At 45.6% G+C, this 13,795-nt stretch overlaps 1 protein-coding gene across 1 annotated transcript in view; it reads right to left on the bottom strand.

Moving 5' to 3' along the window:
- LMX1A (LIM homeobox transcription factor 1 alpha) overlaps positions 1-4,961 on the bottom strand; it is a 194,705-nt gene extending 189,744 nt beyond the window's left edge. Inside the window, exons 1-2 of the mRNA XM_020988801.2 lie at positions 4,858-4,961; positions 1,894-2,080 (exon numbers count right to left, since the gene is read on the bottom strand). Of these exons, the coding sequence (XP_020844460.1) occupies positions 1,894-2,080; positions 4,858-4,933 (263 nt within the window). The 5' untranslated portion in view covers positions 4,934-4,961. The remainder of the gene's footprint in view (positions 1-1,893; positions 2,081-4,857) is intronic.
- Between the last annotated feature and the right edge of the window lie 8,834 nt (positions 4,962-13,795).

The following is a 13,795-nucleotide window of genomic DNA, read 5'->3' as shown; positions in this document are numbered from 1 at the left end:
CAGAGATTCTGGCATTGTACAATGACAACTTAAAAGAGAGGGGTAGGGCAGCATGATATTTTTTGGAAACTGTCCTGTACTGTTGTCATATGAAGGGGGGGGGCAGAGTAGAAAGCAAACCATACTATCTCCAAACAGCACAATGTAATGATAAAAATATATATATCATGAGTGCACCCATTGAGTCTAATTGTTAAGTGACAGTATTTTAGTAAATCTCATTTCTCAGGGAACATGGTAGAGCCAGTGCCAATATATCTGTTCTTTCTCAATGCCTTGCATTAAGACTCCTCAGCCACACCCCTATTGCACATTTTCAATAACACAAAGGGAACTATTTTCCAAACCGACTAATCCTCCTTTGATTCTGCTTATATACTTTAATCTGTTTTATTCCAGGGCCATATCTAATGACAATAGTGAAATATATGCAGACACTAGCCACTTCACACAAAGACAAGGTTCAAGGCAGAATCTTTTTCAATCACTCCCCTTTCCTCCCCTACTCTTTCTAGCCGGCTTAAGCTAATGTCTTCATTAGGTAGGCATCTCCACCAGGGAAAGCAGCAGTTCTCTCCACAAGATCCCCACTCCCCACTCGAGCTCTGCCAAGAGAGAAGAAGGAAATTCCTCTAACTCCCTTTTCCCTAGCCTCATCCAGCCTGACTCGTTTAAGGAACCAAGAAGCTAACAGCACTCTTTTCTTTAGGTTGCTGCCATAGCCGGAGCCCCCTTTCTCTCAAAAATGTCCAAACTCCTTTAGAAACAATAAATCCGAACCTGTGACTGACAAGGATCATATTAACTTGGGAAAAGATTTAGGGTAAGTTAGGTCAGTCTGAGCAGGGTGGGGTGGAGAATGGGACCTCTGGCCCTCTTGGCTCTAGTCTGAACCATCCCCAAGACCCAAAAGAGTCTGATAAGGTAGTCACAAGACTGACTTAGAATAGAAGGCAAGGAAGATTCTGGGAAGGGTAGTAAGGAAGTAAACCAAAGAAATTGGTTTCGTCTCACCTCTATAGCAGCCTGAACGATATTGCCATAACTTAGAGATTTGACCTAAGGGGCTTGGCAGAGTGTAGACAGTTTAACTGTGAAATATTCCTTTACCAAATAAAGGACCCTTCCCCCACATTCCCTTTCCCATTCACCCCTGCTCTGAGACTGGTAACAGTAATGGGTTTTAAGCATTTTACACCTTAGCCCAGTGATAAAAACAGTACCATCCATTGCTCTGGAACACGCACATAATCAATATACCTTCCCTAACATATTGGGGACTCCAGCCTCCCCAACCATCACAACAACTCCTGTGTCAAATGCTGCTGGCAAATGGACCCTGAAGGAAGGCTCTTCATTTGTGCACAGAAAAAGAGGAGACAAGAGAAGACAAAAGGCAGGTTTAAAAAAAAAAAGAATGGAGTCCTTGAGTCCCTTGGGAAAGGACGAAAACTGGAAGCCTCGGAGGTCCTGTGGAACACTTTCGTGGGGAACCTTATTTAAGTGAAGGGAGCTACAATAAGTCGCGCCTAGAACTTGTCGAGGAAGGCATTGGAGGCAGCGGGAGGAAATAAAGATAGACTGAGGAACAAGAGAGACAGTGGTTGGGTCCTTGGGGAATTGGAACGGCATTGAAACGAGAATCCGGGCAGCTTCATGTGTTTGTCTGCTTGAGTTTGTGTGTGCCGAATTGGGGGGGGGGTCACGTATGGGTATTCTGTTTTGTGGTACTTATCGGTATACTTTGGTGTCTCCCAGTATGCCCCAGTCTTTACACGTGCGTGTGCGTCTGTGGGCTTGTCTAGAGCTCCGTGAGCGTCTGTCGACGCAGACAAAGGCAAAGCAGCGCTCTGGGCCCGCTCCGGGGGCACGCAGGGGGATGCCACCACTTACTTCTCATAGTCGTATTTGCAGTAGAGTTTCTTGTCTCTGTAGAAGCAGGTGGTCTCCAGGGGCTCTTTGCAAGAGGCGCACTGAACACACTGTTCATGCCAGAAGCTGTCATTGAGTCGTAGCAGAAATCTGTCCGAAATGACCCGCTGACAGCCCTCACAAACCGACTTGGGATTCACGGCTCTCCCTGCAAGCAGACAGATCAACACCGGGAGATTGGCACCGAAGGCCACCGAGACCACGCCAGCCCCTCCTTACCCTCCCCTCGGCTTGCCACCCCTGCTGTTGGCCCTCCAGCCCCAGCCGCGGCTAGGTTTCTGAGAGACACCTAACTTACTACGACAGCAAAGACGGCACTTCCCAGACAGGGTTCGAGCCAGAGAGTCGGAGCAGGAATTAACTGAGCTGGAGAGAGCTACAGAGTAATGCCAGAACGAAATTGTCCTTTGTAATTAACTAGGACCATTGGAATTCTGTTTTTGTTTCATTCTTACCCTGCCGGAAGAAGGGGGCGGGGTACAGGGAGAGAAGGCAGAAACCTACGTTTATTGTGGGGAAAAGGTCTATGTAGGTAAAAACACAAGCTCGTGTCGTTTAGGCAAATGAAGGTTAATCCGTAGTTAATGGTTGGTTTAAATGTTCTGATTCTGTATTAAGCACAGGCGTTTGCTTACCCGCGTATATTGAATAAAACGGTTAGATGGGAAACGATTTTTAATGAGACATATTGGGGAAAAAAAGAAATGATTATTTATCATTATTATACAATAAATTCTACCTGGAGTACCCCGAAGCATTGGGAAATCACGCCTGCGTCTCAGCAATGATAATTATTTCTCCCTACAAAGAACCCACAAAATTTCAACCTCCAGGACTGTGGATGGGGAGGCCCTGGCGCCGTTTCCTGTTTGGTGGCCCGACTCAGCAGACTAGCAGAACCCAGGAGCAGGATAGAGACAGAAAGCACCCCAAAGAAGCCCAATCCGATCAAAGATTGCCCTAAATCGCTGGGCAGGATCAACCACGGAGGTCCGGATTCAGGAGGCCCAGCATAGTTCCGTGAGACCATAGCAAGTGGGCAAAAAGATGAGGTGAACGAAAACCTCGGAGAAATTGGCGAAAGAAATTCTCTTTTCCCTCCCCTTTAATGAGATGTGGTTCCCTCCTCATTCTAACAGGATTTTCGTGTTTTGTTTCTTTTCTCAATTCGCTGGATTTATCTTCTTTCACAGCTCCAGACGGAAGCATAGGCTGGACTCGGAAAGCATTATTTGAAGTTATTAAGAGCGTTTGCTTTCGCAAATGGATTTAAGCCTTTACCCGTCTTTGTCTCTGGCCTTTTCTTTGGAGAAAAGACACAAAATGTGTATATGTACAAAGTGGAAGATGGAGCGGTAAAGAGGGTGCAGTAAATGGTCCCCCAATCCCTGGAGGGAAATATTCTCCGATCGATGACATTGCACGGAGAGATAGGGGAGAAATACAATTGTCCGAAATTTCTCCATTCTCGTCCGAAGACATTTATAGATTGTAGTCTGTAGGTATTCCGTTAAAGGGGAGGAGAAGGGGGAGAGAGAGAGAGAGAGAGAGAGAGAGAGAGAGAGAGAGAGAGAGAGAGAGAGAGAGAGAGAGAGAGAGAGAGAGAGAGAGAGAGAGAGAGAGAGAGATCCCCTGGGTGGTGGAAAAAAAGGCAAAGTTGTGGATTCTGTTCGAGTTCAAAGTTAAATTGCCGAGTAGCTCTTCCTACCTGGGCCAGGATTTAATTTGTCCATTATTTGGTTGCTGACAAACTTGGGGGAAGTTGGGGGAGAATGGACAGAGTAAGGCAAGATGTTCAAGGGGGTCATATTCTTCCCTTAAATTGGTTTATCCAGCCAAACTTGTCTCTCCTTCTTATTCCTTCTCTGCTAGAACCTATAGAATGGTGTTAAGGTTTGAAAAAATAAAAAAGAAATAATCTTAATAATTACAAGAATAATAATGTAATCTACACCCGCCCTTTCCCCTGCTCAGCTGAGAGAAAGGGAATACTCAGTCACCACTTTGGATCCAGCCTCGGTGGTGGCTCTGAGTGAACTCAAACAACCCTTTTCTCGGGATCTCCAGTTCCAGCGCTCCCAGGCTAGCTGAGCTGCAGCTGACACAGGAAGGTCCGTGGGGAGAAGGGAAGAGCCTAGTCCAGGTTGTGTCAGTTCACTAAAGCCTGGAAGACCTCAGCAGAAGTAACCCGAGACTCCCAGCTTCATATCCGAAAAGTAAAAGGTTCTGTAGCACAATGTCTTCCCCATAAGTTTTAGGCATGATTTCGTTTGGCTCTCTTCACTTAAAAGAACCCCAGGAAGTGTTCCTCAGGGTCCCCCACTTCCCCGCCGCCTCGGGCTTCCAAGTCCGGGGTGACAGAAAAGCCAAAGAAATAGCCTCGAACTTGAGCGGCACCTGAGCCTGACCCTACCAGACCAAGGGCAGAGGAGAAGGCCTCGAGATCCCCACCCGCCCACCTTCTCCCCCCTCCCCAAGATGGGGAAAACTTGAAGGGAGGCAGAGCCAGAAGAAAAAGGGGAGTCCTTAGGAGACATCGATCTGCCAAGTGATTAAAAAGAGGGTGTTTTTTTTTTTAAATCGCTTGCCACTTCTGGAAGAAGTTGCCCCTGTTCCCGGGCTCCTCCCGGGACTGGGGAATTCCGCCCTCTGTGCGCAGGGTTGGAGAGGCTGGCGTGGTTTCTGGGTTTGGTTTTGGTAGGGAAGGAATACCAAGTGAGTTGCGTTGCTGTGTGTTGTTCTGGAGGACACTGTATCTATCTCTAAGTGTGAGAGGCCGAATCCTCTTACTTTCCAAAGGAATCCGAGACAATTCTCTCTTCGGAGGCTGCCCAGACTCGGCCCTCAGTCTGCGTAGAGGATCAGAGCCGAGACTTCGAGAGGGGGGCACTGGGGACTCGCGGGAGACCCCCAGTCTCCACTTACCCAGCAACGAAGAAAAGGAGGCCGAAGTCTCGATCGCGCTCTGAAAGTTCTCTTCCATCTTCAGTCCGTCCAGCATGGTGAGGTTTCCGGGGACCAGGGAGTGAGAGGGGAGCCGACCTGGTTGGGAAAGAAGAGCAAAGGGACTTGCAGCTCCCCTCGGACTAACCCTCCCTAGGCCGACCTTTACACACCACCGACAGGCGCCACACACCCAAGGGAAAGGCAAGAGGGAGTGTCCGAGTTAGCCAGAAAGAGGAGAGAAGAGAGGAGGGTCTAGAGGAGAGAAACATTGCCGGGAAGGGGGAGGAGGGGGCAGAGAAGGGGGGGTGGGTAGAGTGGGAGACAGGTCACAGAGAAGGTGCACGGGGTCACTCTGATTTCTTTCAATGACAGCGAATTGAAGCTTTAGGATCAAGTCAGCCCGGACCCCACCCCCTCTGCCCCGGAGTACCCCAAGTTTTCTTTCCACCTCTATTTCCAAAACCAGAGTACCCTTAATCCAGATATCTGTTCCACTTCAGTCTATTCACTTTTTAACCCAAGCGCCTAAGTGGGAGTCTCACTATTGCTAGAGGGGGCAATAAATTAAATGGAAATCGAGGGGTTAGCCTCTCTCTGTTTCTCTGCTCTGAACCTAGATACCTGTACCGGCTTTCCAGTCCCACCACCCACTCCCTCCTCATCTCACGCTCAGCATCGGCCTTCACCTCCAGGCAATCGAAGAGTCTCCAGACTGAGATGAAGAGAAGGTGGCGTGAGCTAACCCTCTGCGCTCTACCGCAGGGGACTGGCTGATTGGGGGCGCCCGACTGACCCTTTGCACTAGTCCCAAAGAAGGGAGAGAGGAGGCCCGAGTAGGGGAGGAGCAGGGCAGGGGGCTGCCAAGAGAGTCCTATCTGCCGGGCCAGGCCAGGACAAAAAGAAAAAGAAAAAAAGAAAAAAAAATAGAAAGAAACCTTGGGGAGGAAAACTGCACTGTTTTCAGTATTGGACTCATTTCAAATAAACTTTGAAGAACACAGGCGTTCGTGAGCCACTAGTCCCGGGCGGTGGAAGCGGGCAAACTTACCTGATTGGAGACAGCCGGGTCCCTGAAGGAGAGACAAACAGCCAGACTCCAGCTAGTTGGCCCCGGCAGAGCAGCGGCCCGGAGAGCGAGCTCCGCCGAAGAGAGGTACGACCCGAGAGACAGATAAGCTGGGTGGGCAGCCGGAGGCGGGGCTGGCCCCCTGTTCCACTGCCACTTCCCTAAGCAGCGGGCCGCCGGTTCCCCTCACCGACTGGACCACGCTGCCTCCACTCGCGTCTGGGGCAGCGGGAGCCTCGGCCTCCCGGGATCCCGCTGTCCTGTCCGTACCCGGTCGGTGGGCCTAGGGACGGCTCAGTGAGCCCCTCCGAACCAGCTACGGATGGAGGAATGGGGAAAGCCTGGGTCCTGGGGTGCGGGTTCGGATCCTCTCTCCTTCTGGCGGATCCCGGTTTGCTGAGCGCTGTGTGTGTGTGTGTGTGTGTGTGTGTGTGTGTGGTGCTCTCATGTAGGAGGGAAAGGGGGAAGGGGAGGGTCGGGAGCAAGTCCCTCAGAGGGGCTGAGATCAGACTGGCTCTTCGTGTCCGAAGCGATCTGGCCCACCTCCCAGCCTGGGGCACTTCTTCACCTCACCTCGCTCCCTGCCTTCACAAAGTTTCCTCCCCTCCACGTGTAACTCTGCTACCTCATTGCACGCTCACCGCCTCGCGCATCTGCCGGCCTCTGAAAGGGAGAGAAGAAAGGGCTTCCCTCCACCTGAACGGCTCTACGCCAGAAGCAGTAGCGTGGACTTTCCAACACACGCATGCCTGCCTATCCACACCCGTCCCAGCACAGGTGATGATAAGCCCCAAGCACTTCTCATTGCTAGTATACTTGCAAACATACTAGGCACAGTCCGCGGTTGCATAGCTCATCTCTTCCCGGGAGCTCCTTATCATCGTATTCCCTTGTCTACCTCTCCTGATACCTAGGTTTTCGGTAGCAAGTCCTTCTGTTTATTAGGTAACTAAATCGCAGAGGTAGTGTGTTCAGTCAGAGGCTGGCTGAACCTCGAAGAGAGCACTTGACTGAAAGTCAGGGGACCTGGATTATCCTACCACTTACTAACTGTGTGCTGTATAGCAAGTCATTTGCCTCTTTGAGTCTCAGTTTCCTCATTTACAAAATGAAGGGAATGTCTGTTTTCTAAGCTCTCTTTCAGCTTCAATACTCTATGACTCTGGGTTCTTGATTTCACCCTAGAACTACAGTAACACGAAACAGGTAGCATCAGACAAGGAGGTCGTTCTTGGAAAAACAAGGTGGGGGGGGCTAAAATTTGTCTCTGTTTTAGGCAGTCTCAGATTATTCCGTTCACGTTATTCAGTTAATTCGGTCTATTCAGTAACCTGGAAATGTGGTCACTCCTTTACTTTTCAAAGTAAAAAAGCTTGCAAAAAAAAGTTATTTTCCCTGAGCCATGGGGAATAAATACAGCTTAAAGCCAAAATATTTTCTATTTCTAATGTGAACAAATGGGTCCTGACAGGACCCATCATGTGCCAATCACAGAATTCAAGGAAGGGGTGTAGCAGGTGGGCAGGGGCCTCAAAGATAATCATGCCTGAAATTATACTTTTTAATAATGTTTCCTCAAAATTAGCCCATTGATGTGCGCTACAATCCTGTAAAGTAGGCTGGCCAGATATGATTATCCCAACCCATTTTGCAAAGGAGGAAACTGAGGTTTGGATATTTCTATTAGCTAGTTAGATTCAAATCCATGTCTACCTTTTAGGCTGATGTTCTTTGCATCTACCCAGGCAGGGCAGGATTGAAAGGAATGATAAAGAGAGGAACCAGTGTGGGATATAAGCAGTTCTCCTTGAAAGGATATGAATAGAGATTAAGCAAGGGAGAAATTATCAAGTGGGCAATTTATTGTACCTCTACTGTAAAAAATACAAATGAAGGCAAATCTCCACTGAGCAGTCATTAAAGCAGCTGAGGTTTCACCACAACTGTAATCCCAAACTGCTGGTTTGTCCCTTTCTTTTGGAAGACACTCTAATTTAGCATGAACCACAGAATCACGTTGTCTTTTACTGCTTTGTATACAAAAGTTCCATTTGCCAAATAGATTGTAAGCTGCCAAAGATCAGGGATGATTTTGCTAGGTACAGAGTAGGTGCTGAATAAATACTTGCTGATTTGGGGAGAAGGAGAAGGAGAAGGAGGAGAAAGGAAGATGACCTGAAATGTGAAGAAATGAGCCGGCTTAGGATATAGATAGAAGAAGGATATATTAACATGTTGCAAGGTCTTCCATTTTGGTATTTGCCCGGGTTCACATTTAGCTGATGTGTCTCTTTATTATATTGCCCTCTCTGAATCTCTCATACCTTACTCTTTGACCTCCCCTATGCAGTTACTTCATTGAATCTTATATTATAACTATATGTGTCTACTGTATCATCTCTTCTCTCCCCACTACCATTAGGTAATGAGTTCCTTGAGGGTAGGACCAGTGTTAGTCTTTATGCTTATAACACCACATAGCCACCCCCATCCTGGGTACTTAGCACACTGTAGGCTAAGTGAATGAATGACAAAATGAATATCTCTAACAGTTTGTCATTAATTCAATCAAAAGTCAAATCAAAATGTGCCTACAGTTTCGTTTTTATTTCCTTCCTTCATGGCTCAGCTCCTTCCATGCTTTCTCCACCATGAAGCTTTTCTTCCCCTCACCCACAGTTGCTAATGCTCCTCCAATTATCATCTATTTTCTCATTTGTTCATATGTACAGTCAGTAGAATGTAGAATTCTCATGTGTACGTACACTCAGTAGAATGTAGGCTCCTTGAGAACAGATTTTTTCCCCCATTTTTTGTCTCTGTACCATGGTATACATAGTAAACATTCAATAAATGTTTATTGAATTGAACCAATTTTCCCCTTCATTTACTAATTACAAAGAAAGATCTTTGAGTCACATTCCTGACCCAAGGAGTGATTTTTCTACCTGGCCTCAGGCAATTCAGTAGCATTCCTTGGTCTCTTGTCACTTGGGAGCATGAGACTGATGGGAAGGACTCACTTCAGTCATCCAATGATAGATGATGTGGATCTGGAGAGGGCAAGAAACCTCATATTCGAATTCTCAGGGATCCCGGTTGGTATTTTCATCCTAGGAGAAGTACACTGGTAGTCACTAGAGCAGATTCTTGTCCAAACTACATCGTTAATAAGCTGTGTAAACTTGCCTCTTAATCTCTCTAGGCCTCAGTTTCCTTATCAGTAAAATGAAAAGACTAGACTAGATTAGTGATTCTTTCTGGAGTCTATGAACTTTGTATTAAAACATTTTGATAGCTGCATTTCAACATAATTTACTCCCTTTGTAATTAATTGGATTTTGTGCATTTAAAAGTATTATTCTGAGAAGGGGTCCATAGCCTTCACCAGACACGACCAAAGAGGTCTGTAATTCTCCCTGTAAAAGGGTTAAGACTGGGCTGGGTGATCTCTTGGGTTCCTTCTAGCACAGATCATTCTACAATAGAAACCATTAATGATGTCTTGTGTGCACACATGGGCATCTGCTGATTATCATGTTTCAGATACAAATATTGCATTGCCTTTTAAAAGAAGGAATCATCTGCAGAGTCACCACCCAATGTCATTTTAAGAATGAAGACACCATAGGAGAGAGGAAAATAAAGCAGGAAGGTGACTACCAAGAAGGGAAAAGAAGTAGCCCATGCCATCAGAACATAGAGCTTAGAAGCAGCTGGTAACACAGTGGATGGAGTACTGGACATAAAGCCAGGGAGATCTGAGTTCAAATCCAGCCTCAGACACTAGCTATGTGATTCTGGGTAAGTCAGTTTACTGACTAACCTCAGTTTACCTCAGTTTCCTTAACTGTTAAATGAGGATAATGATAGCATCTACCTCCCAGTGTTGTTGTGACTCTTAAATAATATTTGTATAGTATTTAGTACAGTGACGGGCTTATTGGTGTCATTCAGTCGTGTCCAACTCTGCACCACCCCATGATGTCTTCTTGGCAAAGATACTGGAGTGGTTTGCCATTTCCTTCTCCAGCTTATTTTACAGATGAAGAAACTAAGGCAAACAGTCTTAAGTGGCTTGCCTAGAGTCACACAGTAAGTGTCTGAGGTCAAATTTGAACTCAGATCTCCCTAACTTCAAGTCCAGTGCTCTATCCACTACACCACATAGCTGCCCCAAGTGGCATATAGTAGATATTTAATAAATGTTTGTTTTCTTCCTTCCTTCCTTCCAAAAGATCCAATGGGACCCAAGACCTGTGTCTTCAACTAATGCCTTGTTTTAAGGCGCACTGCCAGGGGCTGCGATCAACTTCTGGTGGAAAACTCTTATTTCTTCTTCAGTGCCAGAAAAGTAGGCAGTGGAGCAAGGACCTTATAGGGGTAAATGTGGACCATAGACCTGCAGAAAGAGCTCTAGATTCAGGAGACAGACCTCCAAAGCTCCTCTGAACCATGGGCAAGTGACTTTACTTCCTTGAATCTCAGTTTCCTCATCTGTAAAATGGTGTTGGAGGCTCCTTCTAGACCTATGAACTATTAACCCAAACTGTTGAGATGTTTTATACATCAGTACTCTCTATCTTAACAAATTATTTCCCTAGTTTGACTGAAGTTTGTTTTTTTCTTTTTTGGGTGAGGGGAGGGTGGTGGTGGAAAAGAAGATTGTACCAAGCTGTAGAAATGCCCAACTCATGAATACTTGCCGAAGAATTGTTGGGGTTTTTTTTTTTGAGGGAGAGAGGGGAAGTGGTGGGAAGAGGCGGGAGGGAGGAGAGAGGAAGGGCCATGCTGCTGCAGAGTGAAGATGACAGAACATGTTTTTTTACTTTCCTTTTCTTGCTCTCATTTCTGTGTTTTATTAAGGGAAATACAAAGGGAAAATTGTGTTATTTGTTAAAAAAAATGTCAATGTGCATTTTACCAAAGGGAAAAAAAAACCAGAAACATTACTGCATAGATAGGGACTACAATAATCTGGGGGAGTCAGCCTTTGTCTTGAGACAGGGACACACTTTGGCAATCAACTTTTGTTCTCTGTGGATCCTATAAAAATAGATTCTGTAAAATGGGGATAATAAATCTCTCGTGAAAGCTCTTCATAAACCTTAAAATCATATGCAAATGTGGATTACAATGATAATTATTGTTACTATTATTTCCTTGGTCTCCACCAGCTGTTATTTTCCATTTTCTACGTTCAGAGCTCCCCAAAGATGAAAAGAACCAGGTACCTACATGATTTGAAGGAGGCATACTCAAGCCAGCTATTCAAATATTTTAAGTTCTTTTTAAGAACTTAAGCTCAAATTTTAAGTTCTTTTCATATTTCTCCCAACAGAAGACCCTTGTTTCAGGAGTCATAGGACCTAGAGGTGCAGTGCTGGTTGTATCATTTGTTAACCCTGTGGTTTTTAGCAGTTAGGTGGCGCAGTAGATAGAGTGCCTGGCCTGGAGTCAAGAAGACTCTTCTTCCTCCTTCAAAGCCAGCCTCTGATACTTACTAACTGTGACCCTGGACAAGTCATTTGATACTGTTTGCCTCTGTAAAATGAGCTACAAAAGGAAATGGCAAACCACTCCAATGTCTTTGCCAAGAAAACACCAAATGGGGTCACAAAGAGTTGGATATGACTGAACAATAACAATACACTAATCTCTCTGAATTCTTATTCAGCATTTATTAAGTGCCTACTACATGGGAATAATAATACTTGAATAACCTATATTTAAGGGGTTTTGTAAGGATAGCATTTCCTTCTTGCATTATAGAAATATATTCCTTTCTCTCCACTGCCATCGTTGTGGTCACCACCACTGTCACCACCATAATTACCCACAAAAAACAGTCTTATGACAATTACATGACACAGTATGCAGAGAACACTTTATATGCTATCAAATGCTAGTAGCATTTTAATCATTGTCATCATTAGCAATTCCCTCAGAGTCAGTGAACCTCTGGGAACAATGGTGCACTGGTCAATGTTTAACAACCAGCTCTCAAAGGGGAAGGGGAGAAACTGTACAAGTGACATACTTTTAAGTTTGCTCTACAGTATTAATGGTTTACTCCATCACTTTCTGAAGTCTAAATAGTTAACAAAACAATAAATCAAGTTCTGTTTTATTGTTGTTTAGTCATTTTTCAATCAGCTATGATTCCGTGATCCCATTTGGGGTTTTCTTGGCAAAGATACTGGAGTGGTTTGCCATTTCCTTCTCCAGCTCATTTTTACAGATGAGGAAACTAAGGCAAACAGGAGTAAGTGACCTTGCCCAGAGTTATACAGCTAGTAAATGTCAGAATCCAGATTTGAACTCAGGTCTTCCTGACCGCAGGCCTAGCACTGGGCCACCTCGGTGTCCATCTGATTTGTAGCATTTGCCAATTTCCAAGGGTATAAATTGGGGTGGGGGGAGGGAACCTGTGGCCTTCTAGGTCCTTGGATGCAGCCTTTTGACTGAGTCCAAGTTTGACAGAACAAATACTTTTATTAAGGGAATTTGTTCTGCGAAGTTTGAATTCAGTCAAAGGGTCACACTTGAGGACCTAGAGGATGCAGGTTAACCACCCCTGGACTATAGTTGCTCACCCTGAAAATTTAACAAGCTGCTCTCACTAAGAGCTGGATCCTGTACACCCCTGTCTGAGAAGCTCCATTTGCTTTTCTCAGACCTCTGGAGCTATCAAAGCACAATCTGGCTGATTATGCCTGAGAAAGCTTAATGGACCAGAATCTAGGAGACGTGGGCTCTAGTTTCCAGACTCACAGCTAACCAATTGTGTGACCTTGGACAATTTACCTTACCCCTCTGAGCCTCAGTTTCCTCATCTGCCAGATGAGAAGGCTGGATCTCTAAGGTCCTCTGTAGGTCTAATATCTGAATTGAAATGAATGAATGAATCCAAGGCTATCCCCAGAAACTCAGTTGGATTTAGTTGGAAGAACAAATGTCATATGCAGCTCCCAGGCCAGTTGAAACCTCCATAGTGACAGGATCACTTATTTCTAGATAACCAGTTTAGAATGCATTTCCTCAGCAGCAACCCCACCCCCACCCCCAAAGAGGGACTAACTGGCAGGAATCCTCTGTGATATTTTTTCTCCCTTGATTGAAACCCTGTGACAAATTTCATATGTGACATCTGTATGCTATACTTCACACCAAATAGTAGGACCCAGCAGGGTAAGGGGATAGGGAAGAGAGAACTTTTCAAAGTACCCAAAACAGACCCATAGTAACTCTGCAGGGCTGTGGTAAGGACAAATGACACCATGATGCCAAGGCAGCTGCTAGGGATGGTAAACTGAACTGGGGGGCAGGGGGTGGTTTACAAAAATATCAGGCAGACAAGTAGAATTTGGGGTCAGTTTGGAGCATGGTAATTATAATAGTTCATGGCTAGAGAGCATCTGAAGTATATGAAATGCTTTCTCTACAAGCTTGTGAGTTAGGTAGTGCATGGTGCAGTAGGAAGAGCCCTGAATCGGTATTTGAGAACCTGCATTCAAGTCTTATTTCATCAACTAACTATCTTTGTGACCTTAGGCAAGTCATTTCTCTTCTCTGAACCATAATTATGTCATTTGTAAGATGATAAAGTTAGGCTAAATGGCCTCCAAGGAGGCTTTCAGTTATCAGTGATCATCTGAATACTTTCAGCTCCAAATCTATGATCCTATGAACATTAATAAGCAGCTAGGTGGCACGGTGGATAGAGCACCAGGCCTGGAGCCAGGAAGACTCATCTTCCTGAATTCAAATCTGACCTCAGACACTTACTAGCTGTGTGACCCTGCACAAGTCACTTAACCCTGTTTGCCTCAGTTTCCTCATCTGTAAAAT

Source organism: Phascolarctos cinereus, unplaced genomic scaffold, assembly GCF_003287225.1.
Source record: "Phascolarctos cinereus isolate Bilbo 61053 unplaced genomic scaffold, phaCin_HiC Scaffold_5;HRSCAF=322, whole genome shotgun sequence".
In the NCBI taxonomy this organism is placed as follows: Eukaryota; Metazoa; Chordata; class Mammalia; order Diprotodontia; family Phascolarctidae; genus Phascolarctos; species Phascolarctos cinereus.
The sequence above is the reverse complement of the archived record's forward strand: the minus strand, read 5'-3'. Positions and strand labels throughout refer to the sequence as shown.